Source organism: Lutra lutra, chromosome 1, assembly GCF_902655055.1.
Source record: "Lutra lutra chromosome 1, mLutLut1.2, whole genome shotgun sequence".
NCBI lineage: Eukaryota > Metazoa > Chordata > Mammalia > Carnivora > Mustelidae > Lutra > Lutra lutra.
In genome coordinates, this window is record NC_062278.1 from 221709636 (window position 1) to 221727689 (window position 18054).

General features: G+C 62.2%; 2 protein-coding genes across 4 annotated transcripts in view; both read left to right on the plus strand.

Moving 5' to 3' along the window:
- Positions 1 to 7295, plus strand: part of SLC39A3 (solute carrier family 39 member 3) — an 8318-nt gene extending 1023 nt beyond the window's left edge. For both annotated transcript variants that reach the window (XM_047706986.1, XM_047706976.1), the window contains exons 2-3: positions 443 to 774; positions 3390 to 7295. In XM_047706986.1, coding sequence (XP_047562942.1) covers positions 565 to 774; positions 3390 to 4124 — 945 coding nt within the window. In that variant the 5' untranslated portion in view covers positions 443 to 564 and the 3' untranslated portion in view covers positions 4125 to 7295. The remainder of the gene's footprint in view (positions 1 to 442; positions 775 to 3389) is intronic.
- A 2070-nt stretch (positions 7296 to 9365) lies between these two features.
- On the plus strand, positions 9366 to 17129 carry DIRAS1 (DIRAS family GTPase 1). 2 transcript variants are annotated; one of them, XM_047707127.1, is made up of 2 exons: positions 9366 to 9588; positions 13891 to 17129. In XM_047707127.1, the coding sequence occupies exon 2, from the start codon at positions 13963 to 13965 to the stop codon at positions 14557 to 14559; it is 597 nt and encodes a 198-aa protein (XP_047563083.1). In that variant the 5' UTR covers positions 9366 to 9588; positions 13891 to 13962; the 3' UTR covers positions 14560 to 17129. The 2 variants fall into 2 exon arrangements, with proteins under 2 accessions (XP_047563083.1, XP_047563092.1); XM_047707136.1 differs by lacking the exon at positions 9366 to 9588 and adding an exon at positions 11194 to 11299.
- Positions 17130 to 18054: the final 925 nt, after the last annotated feature.

An 18054-nucleotide genomic window follows, 5' to 3' on the forward strand; every position in this document is an offset into this window, starting at 1 on the left:
GGGCATACTCCAGGACCGCAGAGGCCAGCGTCCGGGTGGGGCGAAGCAGAGGCTGGCGGTGCAGAGCCTTCTACACAGGCTGGAAGGGCAGTGGGGAACCAGTGGGGCAGCACCACCCAGTAGAACATTCCGCAACAGTGGAAGGGCTCTCTGTCCGTGCCAGCCGGTGTGGTCCTCCTGCACCTGTGTGGCCACTGAGCACTTGAAGTGTGACGGAGGAGCTGGATTTTGCCTTTAATGTAATTGTAATTGATTTAAGCAGACACGCAGGGCTCGTGACTGCGTACCGGGCAGCACAGCCGTGGGGAATGTTCCGCAGGAGGCCACGAGCTGGGCCAGGCTGGACCCAGTGAAGTGTGGGGGACGGGGGCGGTGATGGGCTTGGTCGCTAGAGCTGCTCGGATAATCCAACGGCTGACGTGGTTGCCCTTGGCGTTCACAGTGGCTGGATGGAGGCATGAGCCCGTGGCTAAGTGGTGGGGCCCGGTAGCACGCCGTGGGACGGGAGTGCATGCCCACACATGGTGTGGCCCCGCGGTGACCGGAGCAGCCCGGGCCGCCAGCATGATGAAGTTGTTGGTGGCCAAAATCCTCTGCATGGTGGGCGTGTTTTCGTTCATGCTTCTGGGCTCCCTGCTGCCCGTGAAGATCATCCAGACAGATTTTGAGAAGGCCCATCGCTCCAAAAAGATCCTCTCGCTCTGCAACGCCTTTGGAGGTGGGGTCTTCTTGGCCACGTGCTTCAATGCTCTCCTGCCGGCCGTGAGGGAGAAGGTAAGGGCTCCCTGGGGCCGCCGCAGCCCGTGGCACCTTATGATCCAGGGTCTCTGATGCGTTTTCAATGAGGCCACCGAGCTTGGCGATAGCTGTGACCTTGCAGGAGCGACCGGAAATGGATTTGCTGTGTGACCGTGAGTCAGTTGCTTCCCTTCTCTGGGCCTTACCTGGTAGACAGGGGACCGGACCGAGACCTGGGCTTCCCAGCTGGGCGGCCCCCACCTTGCCCTGTAGCTGCCAGTCCGGGCCTCTCCTCCGGCACCTGCTGCGGCTTAGCCAGCAGTAACAAATGTTGCAGCTTAACGCGGCACGTGTTGGTTACGCTGCGGTTTCCCTGGGTCGGGGCTGGACACCGCTTGGCTGGGCCCCCTGCTCCAGGCCCCCACCAGGCGGCATTCCAGGTCTCCAGGGGCAGGGGGCGCATCTCAGGGTTTGACAGGGGCGGATCAGTGTCCAACCAAGCTCACATGGTGGTGGGCAAATTTAGTTCCTTCCCGCTTGTCAGACGAGGGCCTTGTTTCTCCGTGGCTGAGGGCTGCCTTCAGCCCCTTCCAAGTGGGCCCCCAACATAGCCACTTGTTCCATCAGCAGGTGCCTGCACTTCTGACATGTTTCTGTTGTTTCCGCCGCCCACCTTGCGTTCCTCCATGACCCAGCGTGGGAGCTCACGCAGTCAGCATCCCTGGGGGTGAGATCTCAGAGTCCTCCCTCAGGCCGTCTGCACCCCCAGGGCCACCTCCAGCCCTGCTGCCCCCAACCCCCCTTTGCTGCGTCCTCGCGCCATCACCCGTCATCACACTTCTGCCTCAGGCCGGGGCTGCTGCAATGGCCTTGCTCCTCCCCAGCCCCTCCAGTGCTAGTGGCCTCCCATGGTCCTCTCCAAACACCTCCAGGCTGCACCGCTGCCCACACGTGAGCCTGGGCGGGTCCGCTCCCTCCCCCGCAGCCCCCAGCCAGGCTCAGCCTACAGCTGCTGGCTTGGTCACCCCGCAGATGGCAGCATCAAAAGCTGTGGTCTCTGCGTGTCTGCCTTGTCTCTCTCGATGTGGCGATCTGATCTGACTGTCCCTCCAGGGGCGGGGGCTGTTAGTGTTTCTCACGGGCTGGGGTTTCCCGTGCGGAGCACCGGCAGGCCTCCGGAGATGCTTAGCAAATGAAGTGGTCTATCTACAAAACACAGCCTTCTGCAGCCGGGGTTCCTGTGTGGGGGTGACTCTGTGCCCCGAGACCTAGGACCCAAAGCGTGAGCATCAACCAGCTGTGAGTAAGCTGGAGGAGGAGCGGCCCATTCTGCAGCCCCCTGGAGGTGTGCACACATCGTTAGGAGTGCAGGGAAAATGAGCCCAGCCCAGAGGAGCCCACCTGCGGCCTTGCCAGACGGTGCCCAGCACTGCACCGTACCAAGTGGCAGCCCCTCGCCTTGCCTGTCTGGTTGAGGTTCAGTGAAGTAAATGAGACATGAGTCCACATGCTGGTCCTTGGCCACGCAGCGGTGTGTAAGGTCCCCCTGGGCCGCATGTGGCCGGGGACTTCGGTATCAGACTGCGCTTCTGGCAGGTATCAGACAGCGCTGGCTGGCAGGGTCTCCCCGGTTGGGGGCACGCGCGGAGTCGTATTCACGCAGGAAGACCTGGGAAGCAGCCCGCCCGCTGTCCTGTGGCAGCAGATCCCACACAGGCCTCAGGGCTGCAGAGGCTGGGCGATCGCACAGTGAGGCAGTCTGTCCCGCGCCATCTCCCTGCTTCTGGAGGGTTCTTGGCAATCCTTGGCATCCCTTGACTTACAGGTACATGACCCCAGTCTCTGCCTCTGGGTCACCTGCCCGTCTCCCGAGTGTCTCTCTGTGTCCCCTCCTTTTTGTCTCATAAGGACACCATTACTGCGGTAAGATCCCATCCTAAGTCAGGATACTCTGTCTCGTCTCCAGACCCTTATCTTAGGTAGGATTTCCCCAGGGGCCGCCGCAGCAAAACAACTCAGACGTTTGCCCTCTGTCCCTGTGGAGGCCATAGGTCTGGGAGGCAGGTGCTGGCAGGCCTGGGTCCCTCTGAGGCCTGTCTCCTTGCTGCCTCTTCACGTGCTGTTCCCTGCGAGGACTCCGGTCCTAGTGGGCTGCGGCCCACCCTAGCAGCCGCAGTCCACTGACTCACCTCTTCAAGGACCCTCTCTCTAAGGAGGGTTGGTTCTGAAATTCCAGATGTTCAGATCTTGGAATATAGGAGTGTTTGGTGGGGACACGGTTCAGCCCGTCGCACCTTCATTACTTCTGCAGAGACCTTTCTTCCAAGTCAGGTCACGTTCTGAGCTTCCGAGTGGGCGGGCCTTTAGGGACCGCAGGTCAGCCCGCTGCAGCGTGATTCATCATATTTAGCTGATTGAACCCCCAAGCGCCCTCCATAATGGAGTTTTTGGTGTTTTTTTTCCCCAACCCAGCAAGGGTGAGCCCACCTTCTCCTATTTTTTTAGCTTCTTGTGTGAAGTGGACATTTCTGTGCTGTGCTAAGTGAACAGTGGTAGCTCCCACACCCTGTTGTGTTGGCGGCCGGAGGCCAGGCCACCCGCTCTGAACCCCTCTCTCCCTCCGTCCCTCTCTTGCGCATCTTCTGCTCCAGCTGCAGAAAGTCCTGAGTCTCGGGCACATCAGCACTGACTACCCGCTGGCCGAGACCATCGTGATGCTGGGTTTCTTCATGACCGTCTTCCTGGAGCAGCTCGTCCTGACCTTCCGCAAGGAGAAGCCGTCCTTCATCGACCTGGAGACCTTCAATGCCGGCTCAGACGCTGGCAGTGACTCGGAGTACGAGAGCCCCTTCATGGGGGGCGCGCGTGGCCACGCACTCTATGCGGAGCCCCACCCCCACGCGCACGGGCTGAGCGTCCAGGAGCTGTCGCGCTCCAGCCCGCTGCGGCTCCTGAGCCTGGTGTTTGCGCTGTCCGCGCACTCCGTCTTCGAGGGCCTGGCCCTGGGCCTGCAGGAGGACGGAGAGAAGGTGGTGAGCCTGTTCGTGGGGGTGGCCGTCCACGAGACGCTGGTGGCCGTGGCCCTGGGCATCAGCATGGCCAGGAGCGCCATGGCCCTGAGGGACGCAGCCAAGCTGGCCGTCACCGTCAGCGCCATGATCCCCCTGGGCATCGGCATTGGCCTGGGCATCGAGAGTGCCCAGGGGGTGCCCAGCCACGTGGCCTCGGTGCTGCTGCAGGGCCTGGCGGGCGGCACCTTCCTCTTTGTCACCTTCTTCGAGATCCTGGCGAAGGAGCTGGAGGAGAAGAGCGACCGTCTGCTCAAAGTCCTCTTCCTGGTGCTGGGCTACGCCGTCCTGGCTGGCATGGTCTTCCTCAAGTGGTGAACAGCCTGTCGCCCGCCCGCCGGACGCAGGTGCCCCCCCGCCCCCCCCCCAAGTGGGGGAGCGCAGGCCCCTGGCGGCCACCTGTGCCCAGAGGGGCCGTGCCCTGGATCCGACACCCTCAGCCTGGGGCACAGCGAGTACTTTTAAAAAATACTTCTCTTAAAATTATTTCACAAAGCTGTGTGGCTTTGTGTCATGCCTGTCATGCTCTGGCATCGAGATCCGAGGACTCTGGCAGGAGGCGGGGCCGCGCAGCTGGCTGGGCTTGGGCTGGGACTCTGCCCTCCCCCCCCCATTCCTGCCTGTGGACAGGACAGGACCCCGGCTGCTCCGGGCCACCGAGCCCATCCAGAGGCTGGAGACTCCTGGCCTCCTCTCCCAGCTGACTCTGCCGCAGAGCATCACACAGGGGAGCTCTAACTCTTGCCACTGAGCCAGTGCCTCCAGGGGGACGGGTGGGCTGCCAGGCACCTCAGCACTTCCCTCTTCTGCTGTGCCCCCCACACACACACTTGGGGGACCCGAGAGATGCGCAGGCGGGGGTCCAGGGGCAGCTGGGCCATTGGTTCTCAGCCCGCCATCCCCAGGGCTGTGGGGCAGGGGCCACACGCTGTGAGTCACCCACCTGTCCTGTCCCCCCCACCGCAGACACACCGACGATGCCAGAAGCTGTCTCAGGGGTGCGGGAGCACAGGGCGCATGTGGCGCTGGCCCCAACCCTGCGCACTGGCTCCCTGGTAACCTTCTGTTCAACTCACCTGTTGTCTCAGCAACCCCCACGCAGGCCTCCAGGGATGGGAGGCTGGGCTGAAAGCCTTTCCCCGGGGATTTTGCCATCAGGAGTGCTCCAGGGGGAGTGTGGGCTGGTGGCCTGGGCTGGGCTGTGGCAGCCGCAGCCTCTCGAGCTCCGTCAGGGACCCTCGGCCATATGGCAGCAGGCACGAGGGCCCAGGTGCGCGCGCCTTCCCAGTGCCCTGAGTCCCTTCCTCTGCCTCGCTCCGGGCCTGCAGGGTCCCACAAGCACAGGCCCCTTCTGATCCGGGCCCTGGGCTTCGTGGGGCCTCTGGTCCCCGGCTCCAGCCCTGTGGGCACCCCTGGGGGCTGCTGCTGGTGCTCAGCCCCTCCCAGCACAAGCAACCAACCTTTGCCAGCTCTCCCGCCTTGTCCAGTTCTGTTACAAGAGGCCCGGGGAGCAGGGATGTGTATCTGAGGGCCTATCGCTGTAGAACTCTCAGGCCTGTTGCCGGAAACTTCCGTCTGGCTTGTCCTGGGGACCCGTCTCCAAACCCCACATGGCCTGACCCTGTCCCCGTGCTGGGATAGCGACCTGCATGGATGTGGGGACATTATCATTTCCATTGTGTCCTAAAGCCAGTGGCGTCAGCCTTGGCCTGCCCCTGCTTCACTCTACCCAGGAGGTGGAAGTTTCTACCAACTCAGCCTCTTCCCTGACTGGGCAGGTCACCGTGGGGCCACCAGGTTGTGAGCCTGCCTTCATCTGGGCCAGGGTCGTCTCTGCTCCCGGGAGCCCTGCTCCAAACTCTCTGTCGCTTCCAAAAGCACACGCACCACAGGGTCCCCTCCTGCCAGCCATCAGCAGCCTGGGGATCTGGCCCTGGGGACACCCCAGCTGGACCACCTCCTGTCGCCCCCACTGATGTCTCCAAGGCCCTGTCCCCCTCACGCTGAGCACACTTCCTGACCAGTGGGCCCGGGAAGGGCAGCACCACACCAGGAAGGAGCCTTGGGTCATAGGAAAACCCGGGGTTCCCTCCGCGGGCCCCTCAGACGTCACCACCTCAGATTCTCTCCGTCTGCTGGGCCGTGGTTGCTCCCGGCTGACGTGCTCTCCCTAGGGTTCCGCCAGCTCCAGCAAGCTGTTTCCAGGCCCCTGGAGGATGCTGGGACCCGGAGAGGTTTGAGGGGGCTGTGTTGGAGAAGAAGATGCAGGCTGCCGCAGCAGCCCCCCAGGCCCCTCCTGGCTACCCCTCCTGTCTTCTGTGGCCAGCGGAGCAAGGGTCAGCCCTGAGACCTGCTTCCAGAAGCTTCCACAGTTGGCCAGCAGTGGGGGTGACAGTGTCTTGGTTCTGGTCAGTTTTCCCCCACATTGGGTGCAGATCAGACCATCTCTGCTCTGAGCTAAGAAGAGTGGCTGTTTTGCCCTCCAACTGAAGCCCGGGGGAGCAGCGCCCACTCCTGAGGTTTCCTGGGCTCTGGTGGCCAAGTCCGGCCTAGACAAGGCTCTTCTGAGGCTTGCGCTGGGCTCCATCCCCGCCCCCTCGGCCACCCCCGCCGTCCCAGACGCAGGAGCACTGCCATGCGGCAGGAGCAGCTCTCCCGTGGCTACGACTGCAGGCTGATCATCAGCTGGCCTCAGACCAGCCCCTGCACAAAACTGGAAGTCACCAAAGGCCGTCCATGTGCAACCTGGTGACATTGAGGAAATGCCATGTGGCCTGCTGCTGCAGAGGTCCCTGTCTTTTGGGGGTCTTCTCACTTCGCGGTTCCCAGTAGGGGGGAATCCCCCAGGGCGCTCCAGGCAGTGTCTGAGGACGGCCGTGGTGGTCACACTGGGGTTTCACTGCTCTGATTCACGGGAAGTGACGGTTCCATGCAGAGCCGCTTGGCGCTGAGATCCTGTGTGCGTGTCAGAGAGAGAGGAGGGGGGCGGACACCTGTTGATGGACAGTCACAGCAAGGGCCAGAGCTGCAACCAGAAGTGAGGGCGCCCAGTGAGCGCTCAAAGCCAAGCCCTCCACACAGAACACCGAGCAGCAGCTCTGCCAGCATGAATGTGGCGGGGTCAAGCCATCCACACCCATCCACTCGGCCTAGCTTCTCCCCTCCCCCACCAGGAGGGGTCCTGGGCAGGCAGGAGGAGGGGTGCTGGGCTGGGGACACCTTGAGAGCTCTAGCCAGGAGAAGAGTTACCCCGGGACTGTCTCCCGTCATCAGCCAAGGCCACCGGAGCGTCTTCCTCCACCAGGAGGTCGCTGGCCCAGGCCTCAGCCCTCCCAGGTCTGCTCTGCATGGGGGCTCAGGGCACTGGCAACAGCTGGATGGAGTCAGCCACATTCCCCTCCTTGATCTGGAAACAAAGAGGGGGAAATTACGAGGCGGCACCCAGGCCTCGTGGATTGAATCAACCTTAATAACAGTGTGTCGGGGTTTCTGTTGTCTGCTGTTTGCGTCTCTGGTGCACAAGTTATTAACGTGGGGAGGGGAGGCGGTGCGCCGGTTCCCCGCCTGTCTGCATCTCCAGCCCCCAGCAGCAGGCAGGGGAGGGGATGGTGTCTCCCAGCCCATGGTGGGATCAGACCTGCTCTGGCCACCAGCTCTGGGCCTGCCAGGAAAAGAGACAGGCATCCCACCTGTTCCAGCCTGTGCCCACCCTTGGGGGAAAAGCCAGTGACCAGCCCATCTGACCTTCCCAGAGCCGGAGCTGCTCTCTGGGTCATCAGGATGTGCTCCGTGCCACCCTGAAGGCCTCTGTGGCTCCCAGGGCATGAGCAGCAGGCCTGGCTGGCTGCCGTGCTCCAATGGAGGGCTGAGGCCATTGGTGTGAGCCCAGCCTGGCTGCTGAGAACCTACTGGGCAGGTGGGCAGTTCCGAGCCCCTGCTTCCTTCTTATGGGGCAGGCCAACGGACTGCCTTTAGACCGAGGTAAACAGCCACCACAGTTGGCAGGCCCCTCCCTGCAGGGACCAGCTGGGCCTCGATCTGAGCATGGTCAGGCCCGCATCGCGGCTGACAAGCTAGAACAGGGTCTCCATCTCAGCACCATAGACATTTTGGGCTGTCTCTGGGAGCCGCATTCTGGCTGGGGGCGGGGCTGCGGGATCTGCATTGCCACCCAGCCCCCAAGCCATGCTGATGCTGCTGGTCTGGGGACACGTTTGAGATCCACTGCCCGGCTCCAGGTCTCGCCTCCCAGCACCACCGACACCAGACTGTCCCAGGCACTGTGCCGGTGGGGAGGGGGTTGGGGGAGGTGAGCGGCATCCCTGGACCCCGCCCACGGGATGCCAGGAGCACCCCAGTCGTGGCCACCACAAGTATCCGCTGACAAATGTCCCGGAGTCACCCAAGGGTGAGGCCCACTGCCCTAAGATGCATGGCAGTTCGCCTGGTGACAGGGGAGAGACGACCTGTCAGTGTGAAATGCGGTGTCAGCTGGCAGTAAGTGCCCCAAAGACAGAAGCGGCAGAGCGAAGGGACAGAGCCAAGGAAAATGCAAACGATTTTTCCAACGTGGTCAGGGAGGAAATCCCTGGGGACCACACGAGTCCCACTGAGATGGGGAAAGAGCTTTTCTGGTGGGGAGGGGGTGGGGGCAGCTGGTGCAAAGACCGTGAGTCTTTTTGCAAGTCGTGGGTCTTTTTTCCCTGACTGCTCACCACCATAGGGCTTTCTCCTGCCCGCGGTGAAGACTTCAGTGAGCCCCTGCTCGAGAGGCAGTGGTAACAGCCGCACCTCGTACTTTGGGATGAACCCCAGGCTGCCTCCATTTGGCTCAGCAGGTGGCTTCAGCGAAGGGCCCACGTCTTTCCCCCAGGCTGGGGGCTGGCTCCTGCAGAGGAGAGGCAAAATTCAGGCTTGGGAATGCCAGCCTATTCATTTTCCAAGGCAAACTGGGTTTGGACAAATGATTTTCTTATTTTCAAATGTTGGAGCCAAACTTAAAAACAAAGTGGACCGCATCTCCTAGAGACCGTGACACTCAGCCTCTGCTTTGCCCGAATGGTCGCATTAATCCTGGGAGCACGGAGAGTGAGCAGAGAATGCAACCCAGCCATCTTCCTACCCCAACAGCACCGCCGGGAGTGTGTCTGGGGCGGGGGGGTGGTAAGCAAGGCCAGTGTGGCTCCCCCATCCCAGAGCTTTGGGGCAGGGAGAAGTCCATAGGCTGCCAGGCCAGGTGAAGAGTGGGACTTTGCCCACAAGAAGTTGTCACCCTCCCTTGTAGCGGAGGTGACTTCTGCAGGACAGGGAGAGTCAGCCAGGGATAGGCAGAAGGCTGGGTGGTGGCTTCAGAGCCCCATGGCCCTGAGTTCCAGCCCCAACGAGCTACAGGCAAGGGTCACCTGCTATCCCAGTTTGGGGTGTTCCAGTGGGGGCTTGGGCCCCTGGACAGAGCACAGAGGGGACTCAGGCCTGTCCTCCTCCGGCTCACAAGGCCAAGAGTCTGGTCCAGGAGCTATAAATAGCAGCTGCAGAGCGGAGCTGCCGCCTGTGCCCATGCTCCTACGCATGAGTCAGCCTGGCCTGGCCTGGGCAGGCGCCCGGAGGAGCCGGAGAGCTGGCCAGAGGCTGGGGGCCCGGCCCAAGTGCAGTCCAGTCACTCAGACCAAGGCAGGCAGGCTGCTGGAATGGGAGGGAGTGGGGCTGTTGCCTCAGGGCACCTGCGTGCCTGGCAGCCCCTCGAAGATGGATGTCACCCTGATTGCTCCCTGCAACCCAAAAGGTGAGGCGACATTCACAGATGGGGAAACTGAGGCTCAGAAGGGCACTTGGCTGGGACATGGCAACCCAGACCAGAAGTTATTATCTATTGATTGAGCTGTCTCCGTGTCTGGTTGAGGGCACCCCAAGATGAGGGGCTGGGGCCAGACGGTCCTCTGAGGCACCCCCATGGGGCCAGTGACAGGACAGAGCAGGAGGGACGTGTGCCCAGAGAATAGTTCCAAGCAGCCTGCAGGGACCAGGAGGAGAACTCAGGTGAGAAGCTGGATTTGACCCAGGGGGCGAAGGGAGCCAAGGCAGCATTAGAGCTCGGGAGGCTGGTGGTAGAGGCTGGGCACTGGATGCTGGGGGGAAGGAGGGCTGGAGGGGCCATCCTGGGAGACCAGGAAGGAGGCAGGCGGGGCTGTCTAGGTGGGAGGGGCCTGTGGGTGAAGTGCAGGGCTGGGTCCCGGAGAAATGGGGACCACCAAGCCCCAGAAGCAGGGCTAAGCACAGGGCCCAGCTCCGTGGAAGGCAGGTGGTCTTGGGGGGCAGTGCCCCTGTTTCCAAGGGAACAGGAAGCGGCCACCTCAGTCAGAGACATGGAGATAGTGGGCCAATGAGAATCGAGACACTAAGGGCTGACCATCTGCTCACACATGACGGGGAGCTCACCACCTAACAAAGACCGTTTATCCTCTGATTGCTCTGACTCCAGAAAGTCCCTTCTTGCGGGACCTTAGTGTCAGCCTACCCCCATCAAGGAGCATCTTATTCCAACAGGCTTTCGGGAGCCTGGGGCTGTCTTATGCCCACCCCTAATCTCACTGATGTGCCAAAAGTCCAGTCTCCTCCGAGATGAACCTCTGCCTCCCTCTAGTTCTTCAGGAGGGAGTGATGGTATCTTGTAGCCTTAAACGTGGGCACGCAGACACTTCAAACAGGCACTTCCCAAAGGCAAACATCCATTCTCAGAGACAACTCCTATTGGGGAAGATCGATATTTTCCTACCCCAAGCCCAGCTCCCCCCCCCCCCGCCCCCGCCCCATTGTTCACCCCCACCTTCAGATGCTAGCCCAGATTTAGAACTGTGCTCTCCCCCTGCGTGGGCTGCCTTAGGGGCACCAACCCATTCCTAGTGCTGTCCTCACTTCTCTCCTGGCACCCCTCTCCCGCCCTTGCCAAGGCTGAGCTCCTAGGATGGGGGAGTGGTCTCCGGGCGCACTCCCACTGCCTCCGAGGCCTCCGCTGCGCTCTCATACGTCTCTTTATCCATTGATCATGTCTTCATCCCAGTAAAGCCCCCACGCCGGTGAGGGACGCTGGCTGGCCCAGACCCCACCAGCGCCCGGGGCCCTCAGCTGCAGTTCCGCCAGCAGATCCTTCCCTTTGCTCCCCAGGGTGACCCTGGGGCGCGGGGCTCCCCAAAAGGCAGTCAAACCCCACCCTGTCCCCTGCCCCCGGCCTGGCGACCCCCTGGGGCGCGGGCAGGAGCGCGTGTGCTCGGGGCGGGGGTCGACGCGGCGGTGACCTTGGCCGGGCGCGGGTCCCCGGGGAGGGGCGGAGCGCGGCGCCCGGCGGGCGGGGACGGGCGGGGACGGGCGCGGGCGCGGCGGCGGCGGCGGCGGCGGCTCGGGCGGGCGGGCGGCGGGCGCGCAGGGGGCGGCGGCGCCCGAGCGGACACGAGCCGGCCAGCAAGCAGCCGCGGCGGCGCCGCAGGACAAGCGCCCAGGTAGGCGGCCGGGGCGAGGGACGGGGCTCCGGGTCCTGCCGCACCCCACCCGCGAGGTCCGCGGGGCCCTCTCCCCGCGCGCCCCTCCTTTGTCCGAGCCCCACCCTCGCGGCCGCGGGGCCAGGCCCTCCCGCTCCGGCGCCCTCCCCGCTGCCCGCCCGGACCCTCTCCCCAGTCCCTGGAGCCCCGGCCGCGCCGCGCTCGGCGCGCCCACCTTGGACAGCTCCCCCCAGGCGCCCTCCCGCCCCCGCGGTCCGGGCCGCGCGCCCCTCCGCCAAGCCAGCCCCTCCCCCAGGCCCGCCGCAGCCCCCTCTGGGTGGGTCGGTCCCGCTCAGTCGCAGCCCCCTCCGTGAGGGGTCAGGGGGGTCCTGGGCCTGTCTTCCCGCGGAGCACCCGCTCAGCCTCCTGCCTCTGGGCCGATCCAAGCCCCTCACCCAGGAACCCCTCCCTTGGCCCTTCCCCCACCACTGAGAGCCTCCGCTGGCCTAGGGGGGCCGGGGGCTGGTCCCGTGAGTGTGCCTCCCTTCCCTCAGGCCCCCTGCCATCCAGCCCCTCATTAGGCAGGTAGTCCCTAGGTCAGACCCCTCCCCCATTCAGTTAAGCAGTGAGAGTGTGTGAGTGTGTCTCCTGTGCCCTCCCCTGGGTGGAGGCCTGCTCTCCCGGCCTGGGGAGGGTCAGGTTGGGCTACCTTGCATAGGAGGAGGACCCTGGGCTGTGTAGCCAGCTGGGGCCCAATTCAAGTCCTCCTCTGCTCTGCCACCTCCCTGCTCCGTGACCTTGAGCTGGGGCCTCCCCCCTTGGAGCCTCAGAGCCCGCGACCCCATACCCCCACCCCGCAGGAAGTGAGGGTGGGAGTCAAGCAGCGCCAGGTAGGTACCTGGCATGGATGTGGGGGTTAGGGAATGGGGGCTCCTAGTCCAGGGACTGCGGCCCCAGCAGGGCCCCTCCTGGAGGACGTCCTGATGGGCCTGGAGTCCTGCCTGGGGGTCTGGGAGTCCCCGGCCAGCCATGGTGGTGCCTGGCTGCACACCCTTGTGCCCCCTCTCAGGGTGCCCACCCAGGAAAGGGCAGTGCCTGCGGAGGGGGCCGGCATCCCTCCCTACCCCCCCACCCCAGCTTCCTCCCAATGCTGAGAGTTGCCATGCGTGTCACCAAGGTGCCTAGTGATGTACAAGGAGTTAGTACTGGTAAGCGTGGCCGCGTGTGCCTGGCGTGGAAGTGGGGAGTGAGTCCGCTGTTCCTTGGATCGTCCTGTCTGCTTCTGGGAAACCTGGTGCTTTGGTAACTTCAGAACCTGCCCTCACACCCCACTGCCAGCCAAGTGCTTATACCCTGAGCCCTTGCGACTGATGGTCATGATGGTCCGTCTTTACCGGGGGCCCCTGGTGCCAGGAGCCCGGCTCTGGGCTTTCTCCAGCTTCTGCATCGCTTGTCCCAGCAACTCATGGAGCAGGCGCTGTGACAAAACCCAGGCTCGGGGACCCCGACCCACCTGCCCTGGTTCTCACCTTCGGCTTCACACACCACACACACCCGAGGGAGGTAACCTAGTCCAGGTGAAACCTTGTGTCTCCTCCCTCCCACTGTGGACCTACCTTCATAGAGATGGCCAGGAAGGACACAGATGCTGGAGACAGAAGGCCTTCTGTGGTCCCACCCCAAGCCCAGGCCTCTTCCCCCACCTGCAGCATTTCAGGAATTGCTGTGCTGTGTGACCTCGGGAGGCCACTGGACCTCTCTGAGTATAGGTGGAGAGAGAGAGTCTAGGAGGATGTCCTTTAGGAAGGTCTGTTCCTCCAGAAACTAACAGACCTTGAACCAGAGCCGTGGCAGGCCAGACTGGTTTGGGGGCACAGTGCAGGAAGTGGGGACCTTTCTCATTGGGTCCAGGCTTCATTTTCTCACCTCTGACCTGGGCTGCTTTTGGACTTCCAGTATCATGATCACACTTACGGGGTGAGAGAGGGGAGGAGGCATATGTACGGTGCGAGTTCCCAGGGCTGTGGCCCTGGGCCACCAGGTTTGTCCCTTCTGGGCCCAAGAGGACAGGCACGCTAAAGACGCCCCACCACGTGGCCCCTGTGAGGTTTGAGAACTTCTGGGCTGAGGAAAAACAGGAAGCCTGGGGTTGCTGGAGAGAGGCACCATTTCACAGAGGAGGACTCTGAGGCTCAGGGTGGCAATGCATAGCCTTGCCCAGGTCACAGACCAGATCTGCTGGCTTCCAAGAGCCCATGGGCACAGTGGGAAGAGAAGGAGATGCCAGTGCAGCCTGGGAAGGAGGCATGCAGGTGAGGAAAGGAGTTAGTGCCCTGCACGATGGCATCTCTACTCCCCTTCCAGCCCAGAGTCTCCGGGGAACGAGCCTGGGCCCCAGATTCTGTCGGGGCAGGGAAGCAAGCAAAGGGGGCTGGCTCCAGGGCTCCACACAGGGCAGAATTGCGAAGTCAGCCAGATCAACCAAAGGGTTCTCCGCAGGACGCAGGAGAGATGCCTTGTCCCCTGAGAAGCTGCACCCCTGCCCCAGCGGGGGCCTAGAGCTGTCCCCTCTTGCCTGTGGCCTTTTGTGCCTGACACTCCTCTCTGTACAGGGTTGGTCTGGGGTTCTAGAAGCTGGCACGAGCCCTCCTGGCCCTGCCTGACCCCCTGCCACCGCGTGGAAGATGCCTGAGCAGAGCAACGACTACCGAGTGGTGGTGTTCGGGGCGGGCGGCGTGGGCAAAAGCTCGCTGGTGCTGCGCTTCGTGAAGGGCACCTTCCGGGACACCTACATCCCCACCATCGAGGACACCTACCGGCAGGTGATCAGCTGCGACAAGAGCGTGTGCACGCTGCAGATCACTGACACCACGGGCAGCCACCAGTTCCCGGCCATGCAGCGGCTGTCCATCTCCAAGGGCCACGCCTTCATCCTGGTCTACTCCATCACCAGCAAGCAGTCGCTGGAGGAGCTGGGGCCCATCTACAAGCTCATCGTGCAGATCAAGGGCAGCGTCGAGGACATCCCTGTCATGCTGGTGGGCAACAAGTGCGACGAGACGCAGCGGGAGGTGGACACCCGCGAGGCGCAGGCCGTGGCCCAGGAGTGGAAGTGCGCCTTCATGGAGACATCAGCCAAGATGAACTACAACGTCAAGGAGCTTTTCCAGGAGCTGCTCACGCTGGAGACTCGCCGGAACATGAGCCTGAACATCGACGGCAAGCGCTCCAGCAAACAGAAGAGGACAGACCGCGTCAAGGGCAAATGCGTCCTCATGTGAGCCCAGAATGCCCGCCACCAGCCGGCCCATGCCTCCCCCACCGCCCCTGCTCCTCCTCCTTTTCCCCTTCCCCTCTGCTCCCGGCCTCTGGTCCTCCCAGCCCTCCTCCCCACCTTCTTCTCTCTCCCTCTCATCTCTTCCACTTCTCTTCTTTTACCCAACACCTCTGTGGGGGATACCGAGGCCCCGGTGAGCCCGCGGCAGGTCTGGGGCTCCAACCTGGCCCTGCCGCATGGCTCTGCCTCCCACCCCCGCCCCCCCAGGCCTGTCTGCACCCCCAAAGCCAAGTGCTGGAGGTGGCCCCCTGGATCCGCACGTGAGAAAATGGGGAAGCTGGATGTCCCCGCTGGGGCCGAGGATGCCGGGTCTTCCCTGTCTCTGCCCGTCTCTGTCTCTTTCCCGTGGGTGCCCCGAGCCAGACCTGTGTCTCCCCCATCATATCACTGTGACCTTGCTGGGGAGGGGGAGCGGAAATGCACATGGACCTAAGAGTTTGCTCTCCCCTTTTGGTGTTTGACACACGCTGCCCCTGCTCCATTCCTCGTGACCTCTGGCCTGTGCCCTCACCCCAGGTCCCAGAACAGTCCTCACCCCTGTCCCCACAGCCTTGGTGAGGGGGAGGGGCTTGTGTGATGGGTCTCAGGCCACCAGGCAATAACCACAGAGCCTGCCACGGTGCTGGGCTAGCCAGGAACCCCACTCTTCTCCCTGCCTGGGGGACCCGGGGTGCACCCAGGGGAGGCCTGGGACTGGCCCATGGCCACAGCACAACTCAAGGGGACCATCCAGAGTGAATATGGGGGTCTCCCCAGAGATTGGCACAGCCTGTCACCTGTGAGCCTCAGGCAGGGGCCCATGGGGTGCTGGGGAGGGGGTCCCCAGGACCCCGTCCAGGGGCAGGCAGCTGGACCCAGCACCAGCAGGGTCAGAGGGAATCCAGGCAGAGCTCTGTCCAGCCCACTGCCTCCCGCCAACTGTGCCCCAGAGAGGGGGGCTCTGCCCGGGAAGGTGTATGTCTATGAGATTCCAAGTGCTCTCTGAGAGTGTCCGGATAACCACGCACGTGGGACCCTGATGCGTGGGACCCTGATGTGTGGGACCAGCATGAAGGGGAGCTGCAGGCCTGGGGTGCGGAGGCGCCCCCGGGCCGGTGTGTTTGTGCCACGTGGTGTGCACAGGGAGACGGCTTGTGTCTAAGATGTGTCTAAGTGTGCACATGTGTGTGTGTGTGTCTGTCATTTGGATGGTACGTCTATGTCCTCTATGTGATAGTGGTGTAGGCTTTGTGTAGGGGTGGGCAGTGCGGTGAGGACAGGACTGGCTCTCTGTGTCGATGGGAACCTTCGTACCAGCATTCAGTGGGATTGTAAGTGGTCGTACTTTGGGGAGTGGGTGACGTGATTTCTAGGACCACATCCGTGAGCCTGTCTGTTCCGTCTGAGGAACGCTCAGCCGGTTCGACTTGGTAGCGAGGTAGCGAGGTTGCTCTCAGCTCCAACTCTGTATCGTCAGCTGGTGGCGCCTACCAAGACACCACAACACCCACCGCCAGAAACTGCACTTGTCGGTCATCTCTGCTCCTGTGGGTTGGGAGTGCAGGCACGGCTTCCCTGAGACTTCCGCTTGGATCTCCAAGGCTGCGGTCCCCATGCGGGCTGGCCGCGCAGTCTCATTGGAAGGCCTGACCGGGGACCAATCTGCTCCCAAGTGCACGCGGCTGTCAGCGGCATTCCGTTTTCTGCAGTTTCAGGCCTGAGGGGCTCTGCTGCTCACTAGATGCGCCCGAGTGCCACCCGCGGCCCCTTGCCACCTGGGTCTCTCCCTGGGGTTGCTCACAGTGCTGGGCGTCCTGGGGCGTGATGGGGCTGCGTGTGCTTGCTTGTGTGTTCTTAGGCGGGTGGGGACTGCCCTGCATGTGTGCCCATGCGGGAAAGACCATGTCGCGGTACGGTGACCACACGGGGACTGTTTGTGGGTAAGAGAGACCGTTTCTGTCCATCGTAGTAGCTGTGCGTTTGGTCCTGTCTGTGTTTGTGTGACTCCGCAAATGTTTACTGGGCACACTGTGTAGAGGGAGGGAGTGTGTGTGTGCAAGTGTGTGTGTCACCGCCTGGCACGGGGACGGCCCCCTGGAAGAGCTGGTAGCAACCTGCCTGAGCACAGCTGAGCCCCCCACCCTGCGGCGGGTCCAGGGTCCACCAGCAACTGGTGTTGCTCCCTTCCCCACCCCGGGAGCGTTTCCTGGGCCTTGCTGGGCAGGGGTCTGCAGCCCTTTCTCAGGGACACACCCTGATAGCACAATCTCCCTGGGGCCCCGCCCACCTCCAGGCCTCTCCCCCGCCCCAGGCCATGGTCCCCTGGGGAGAAGGGGCTCCTGCCGCAGGAGGGACCTGAGAGCCCGTCCTGCCTGGGCACCCCTGGTTCTGGGGACCCTGCCAGGCCATGCTTGCTGTGACTCCACCCCTGCCCCTTCTCCCCCCGCATGTGGGTGCCCCCTGCCCCCCATTGTGGGTTCTGTGTAGCATTTGCTCTAGAAATAGTCTTCCTGCAATAAAGAAGTGGATCCTGCATCTCCTGTCAGTGTTCTTTTTTTTGGCATCAGGGAGGGCAGCCCACCAGCTGCAGAAGAGAAACACGAAGGAGAGGGAGGTGAGGGGTGGGGATGGGAGTAAGGGGATGGGGTGAGGGAAGGGGACAAAGAAAGCTGCTATACGGGGCGCCTGGGTGGCTCAGTGGGTTAAGCCGCTGCCTTGGGCTCAGGTCATGATCCCAGGTCCTGGGTTCGAGCCCCACATCGGGCTTTCTGCTCAGCAGGGAGCCTGCTTCCTCCTCTCTCTCTGCCTGCCTCTCTGCTTACTTGTGATTTCTCTCTGTCAAATAAATAAATAAAATCTTTAAAAAAAAAAAAAAAGAAAGCTGCTATGGGAAGAGGTTGAACAGATCAGCACTTCTTCTGGTGGCCCCCCCCAACAGGAGACCTCACGGGCCCTGCTGGAGCCCATTAATGCAGTCAGATGCCAGATGCTGGGAATGAGCAGGAGCTACGAGCCTCCTTTAACTTGGGGAGGAACTGGTAGGGCCTCAGCTTCCCCATCAGCTAAATGGTGGCTTGGAGTTTGCAAACTTAAAAGCAGGGGCAGGATGAGGGTGAGGAGAGTGAGGCACTCACCAGGGGCACAAAACTTAAATGGGGGACACGAAAAACTCAGCCATCAAGACACATATTTTAAAGCAATAGTTAGTGCAAAGGAAAACATGGTGAAAAAAAATTTATATATATATATATTAAGATTTTATTTATTTTTTTGAGAGAGATCACAGAGAGAGAGGGAGAAACTGACTTGCTGCTGAGCAGGGAGCCCGATGCGGGCCTGAGATCATGACCTGAACCAAAGGTAGACACTTCACAAAATGAGCCACGCAGGCGCCCCCCAAATATTAGTATTTTATTTATTTATTTATTTATTTATTTATTTATTTTTAAAAGATTTTATT

Bases quoted from the DNA above. Each gene is read 5' to 3' on its own strand.
- DIRAS1 (XM_047707127.1), top strand. From the start codon at position 13,963: ATGCCTGAGCAGAGCAACGACTACCGAGTGGTGGTGTTCGGGGCGGGC.